The sequence below is a fragment of the Papaver somniferum genome, chromosome 4 (assembly GCF_003573695.1).
Source record: "Papaver somniferum cultivar HN1 chromosome 4, ASM357369v1, whole genome shotgun sequence".
Lineage (NCBI taxonomy): Eukaryota > Viridiplantae > Streptophyta > Magnoliopsida > Ranunculales > Papaveraceae > Papaver > Papaver somniferum.
Genome location: NC_039361.1, coordinates 150,947,598 through 150,952,271, shown reverse-complemented (window position 1 = coordinate 150,952,271; position 4,674 = coordinate 150,947,598). Strand labels below are relative to the sequence as shown.

The following is a 4,674-nucleotide window of genomic DNA, read 5'->3' as shown; positions in this document are numbered from 1 at the left end:
TTCTTTCTTTTTTCTATTCAAATTCTTGTTGTTGTTTTAAAGATCTCACTAGTATGTCTTTAGGAGGTGAGTGAGTTTTTCTGAAAACAAGCTCATTTCTGGTTGTCCAAAGTGATTAAAGAAGAAAATAGAAAGATGTAATGCGAAAATCGGAGACAGATCCTTATACAATTTGTGATATGATTGTTTGAGGAGTTAGGGTAATTGGTTGGTTATTATCCCGATTTAGTTTGTTGATATGCGGCAGGACAGGTTGATCCAAGTAGCCATTGCCACTGGGCGATGAATGAGCATATATCCAGCCATTGCCACTGGGCACTGGTTGATTCTAAGCCGGTGTTGCATCGTGGGTAAAGGTCGGAACGGGTGAGGTTGATATGGTGTAAGAGCAAGTATTGTTACGGAGTATTACAATTTTTTGTGTATTGCGGGTCACCGAGTAGTTAATTTTTATTTATTTGATTTTTTAAGTGGTTTTTGTTTTCCAGTGCTGCAAAATTTTGGGGTTCAGTAGAAGACATACGATCTTCTCCCTCATTGCTTCAACTGTTTTTACCAGAAAAAAGAAAATCATTCGAGCGAGAGAGAGAAACAAAGACATTCTTCATAGAGAAAGTCTTATCCGTGGTTTTGTAAATTAATGGCGACGAGATATTGGGTAGTATCTCTTCCCGTTCAATCATCATCTTCAACACTATGGAGTCGTCTACAAGAATCGATCTCTAAAAATTCATTCGATACTCCTCTGTATAGGGTAACTAACTAACCCTAATGCTAAATTAGCCTCTCGTTTTTCAGATCTGAATTCAATTTCGATAAATTTTCGATGTATTTTACGGTGATCTTGATTTTGTTGACGCAGTTTAATACACCTGATCTACGTGTTGGAACTCTTGATTCTCTTCTTTCTCTGAGTGATGATCTTACTAAGGTATGGTTTGAATCAAATTGGATCAATTTTGGCGAGCTTTTTGAGAATTATTTCTTAGTTTGTTTTTGTTTGAATGTTGTATAGTCAAATAATTTTGTGGAAGGAGTTTCACATAAAATAAGAAGACAGATCGAGGAACTAGAAAGAGTTTCTGGTGTTGAAAGTAGTGGATTGACTGTCGATGGAGTTCCAGTTGATTCTTATCTTACTAGGTAAATATTGTACAATTTGTTTGATCTGTTGAGCTATGATGAGGTTGAGTTTTGTTGAGAAAGTGTTATAAGTTCTTTGGTTTGATGATTTGTAGATTTGCTTGGGATGAAGCTAAGTATCCTACAATGTCACCTTTGAGGGAGATTGTTGACGGTATTCATGTTCAAGTTGCCAAGATCGAGGATGATCTTAAGGTAACTACAGATGGTTTTCATTCTAATTTGTAGCATTGTTTGGTATAGTTGTTTTGTGCATTGACTCAGCTAGTACTCTGAATGATTGTTCGGAGTAATCGTTTTTTGTTCTTGAAGCTTAGATAGTATCCGGCCGAACACTGTTGTATTGTTAGTTGAACTGGCGATAAGTTTGGGTTCCTGCAGAGTTGGTAAATAATTTTAGATAGGAATTGATCGGTTGTAACTGTGTTGCATTACGAGGTTTTCTCTAATATCGAAACTGGATAGCTAGCAATTTAAGTACAAGGCTCAACAATGATTCTTGATGTGTCAGTTTACATCACTGAATCAAATTGCTTTAAAAACATAAGGAATGCGGCAACTATTTAGTTGTGGAGATTGTTTGTTGCTTCTCTAACTTGGATTAAAGTCTCATATTTTGTTGGATTTGAACTTTCTTTTCTGACTAACTTTTGCCAGGTGCGTGTTGCCGAGTACAGCAATGTGCGCAGTCAACTTAATGTGATTAACAGAAAGCAAAGTGGAAGGTATGAGCAACTGGTTAATGGCTATCCCACATAACCCCCACCTTAGATCCATTAGTCGAGTACTGGAGTGTTATGTGTGTTTGAACTTTAAATTTGTATTTTTAATGCTTCTTCATTTGAGTGCTAAAAGCATCTCCAGTGGAGTATGGTAGCTGTAAAATATAGGCGCACATCAGAAAAGTTCGTAAGATTAGAAAAGGAAAAACATAATTTTCTTGTTTAATCTCTTTAACTTGTATTTTAGAGATATACTAGGAAAGTTCCGATTCGAAATTAATCAAATTATGAATGTGAGTCTCTAAAACAGTAAAATGTTTGGTTTCATTTGACTGTACTTTTTCGAATAATAGCCTAGTGAAAATAGCCTACTTTAGTCATTTTCTGATGTGTCATCCATACTTTGAGAACCCCATACACCATTGATGCTCTAATAGATGGGACATGGAACATAGGCTTTTGTTGTAGAATCTAGTTTGATGATTTGTCTCTTGCGTATTACAGTTTAGCTGTGCGTGATCTTTCCAATTTGGTGAAACCAGAGGACATTGTCATATCAGAACATTTAGTCACACTCCTTGCAGTGGTTCCCAAGTACTCTCAAAAGGAATGGGAGGCAAATTATGAAACTATGACTACCTATGTGGTAAGCTATCCTCTTTCTAAACCAATTTCCAAGTAAATTCTCAACCTTTCTGGATTGGAACTGTATCAAATCTTTGGTTTCACTACTGAGTTCTAGATGTATTTCCCACTAATAAAGCTTGTCTACTCTGTATTTTCTCATTTTGGTGTGCGCATGTTCTGGCTATATGAGATGTTCAAATTAATTTGATGTTGTGCGATACTGTTCCTCATTCCTTTTCACTAATTCTGTTTCAGGTTCCAAGGTCCTCCAAGAAGTTGCACGAGGACAATGAATATGCTCTTTTCACTGTAACACTCTTTGCTCGTGTGGCTGATAACTTCAAAACAAGTGCACGCGAGAAAGGTTTTCAAGTGAGTTTGTTTTAGGTTATCATTAGTCTGATATTTTATCATGTTATATACCCAAACGTCTGTATTGGTCCTTATTCGGCCTGATGGTGGAAAAAGTAATGGAAGCATTTTCTAGATAATCTCTTTCCTGATAATTTCTTATCCTCTTGGTGTTCTCATGCGGTTCTTGTTATTCAGATTCGTGATTTCGAATATAGTCCAGAAGCTCAAGAGAGTCGGAAAAGTGAATTAGAAAGATTGGTTCAAGATCAGGAAAGCTTGAGAAGCTCACTTTTACAATGGTGTTACACTAGTTATGGAGAGGTTTGTTGTGTTTTTTGTTCTTTCCTACATCTTTCAAGTGTTATAGCTTGGTCTTAGCGAAGAAATAATGCGTCAAATCAAGTAATTTTTTGCGATGCTTCTATCCTGCAGGTTTTTAGCTCCTGGATGCACTTCTGTGCTGTCCGTACCTTCGCTGAAAGCATTCTAAGATATGGATTACCACCTAATTTCTTGGTAAGTGATCTCTTTAATCTTCTTCAGTATTCATGAACCGATTCACGCTTTACACCTAGCTGAGATCTGGGGTACATTGCAGGCAGCAGTATTGGCCCCATCAATGAAAAGTGAGAAGAAAGTACGGTCTATCCTTGAAGGGTTGTGTGACAGCCGAAACAGGTATGTGTACAAGTGTCTTCCTGTACGATCGAATCAATTTTTTCTAAAGCCTTCACAACAACTACTATGAAAGAATACTCGAGGAAAACAAGGAAGAAATAATCTTTCCTGCTCGTTTGCATGGGGACATGTGAGTTGACAAGACAATTTGATTGGTCCTGTATACTAGATCCTGAAGAAACAATAAACAAATTAGATGATCCTCATAGTCCAAAACCATGACATAATTTTTGATTATACTTGGTCCCGTAAGAGTATAGCAACTTACGTACTTGATGTTAGATTTATCCCTATTTTAAAATAGTACCCTGTCACCATACAGTTACAGATAAATATAAACCGATGTTTTAACAAAAATTTTTTTATCCTTTAACTTGGTTTTTTTTAATCATATTTAACTTGGTTTGATCACTCATTTTCTTGCTTGAAAAATTTATTTATGCAGTGGCTACTGGAAATCTGAAGATGAATCCGGGGGGATGGCTGGTCTAGGAGGAGATGCAGATACTCATCCGTACGTGTCCTTCACAATCAATTTCATTTAATTTAAATTGAGCTGCACCGTCTCTCCATTTGTTCAGATCCCATATTAGAGGATTATTTATTAGCCTGCAATAAAATCTGATGAGGGATTGAAACACTGTATATTAGACTAAATTGTCACCCAATTCTTTGTTTATTATCTCTTTTGAGTTTATATGGGACCTTTTTGAGGTGTTTTTATACCACCTTGACCTATTTATGTTACCTGAGTTTTGTAAACTTAAATGCAGTCTATGCGTAAACAGAACCTTTACACTATTTGAATTGTAGAAGGCTCGAGGCCATCTGTTGTGGTTGATCCATATGTTGTGTTTATTTAGAATTCTTACTAAATTATGAATGAATGTGGTTTTACTTGCAACTTATTTTTAAATGTAAAAATAAAAATCTTATGGAGAACCGTTTGTTTAGATCTTTCAAGGAAGATTCTATTTCATTGTTTTTGTCCTGATGTACTAGAGTACTAATCCAGTCAGGCCCATTATTGAACCAATTGAAACAAACCGAACGATTTCTTGTAAACTTGGCTAGGGAGTCAGCTAGATGGTTTGCATCTCTGTGTGCAGAAGTGCAAATCCAGAAACCATACAAATTAAGAATAACTGCA

The 4,674-nt window shown here is 36.2% G+C and overlaps 1 protein-coding gene across 1 annotated transcript; it reads left to right on the top strand.

The window, feature by feature from the left end:
- The first annotated feature begins 478 nt into the window (after positions 1-478).
- LOC113271573 (V-type proton ATPase subunit C-like) lies at positions 479-4,428 on the top strand. The gene is made up of 11 exons (XM_026521469.1): positions 479-754; positions 863-931; positions 1,016-1,143; positions 1,239-1,338; positions 1,801-1,868; positions 2,370-2,511; positions 2,748-2,864; positions 3,042-3,167; positions 3,279-3,362; positions 3,445-3,524; positions 3,970-4,428. Exons 1-11 carry the CDS (start codon positions 641-643, stop codon positions 4,067-4,069), a joined length of 1,128 nt encoding a protein of 375 aa, XP_026377254.1. The 5' UTR covers positions 479-640; the 3' UTR covers positions 4,070-4,428.
- The last annotated feature ends 246 nt before the right edge of the window (positions 4,429-4,674 follow it).

What these genes read in the sequence shown, in the direction of transcription:
- LOC113271573 (XM_026521469.1), top strand. Translation starts at nt 641, where the DNA reads ATGGCGACGAGATATTGGGTAGTATCTCTTCCCGTTCAATCATCATCT. An exon ending in AAACTATGACTACCTATGTG is followed by an intron (nt 2,512 to 2,747) that starts GTAAGCTATCCT and finishes ATTCTGTTTCAG; the next exon opens with GTTCCAAGGTCCTCCAAGAA. An exon ending in GTTACACTAGTTATGGAGAG is followed by an intron (nt 3,168 to 3,278) that starts GTTTGTTGTGTT and finishes TCTATCCTGCAG; the next exon opens with GTTTTTAGCTCCTGGATGCA.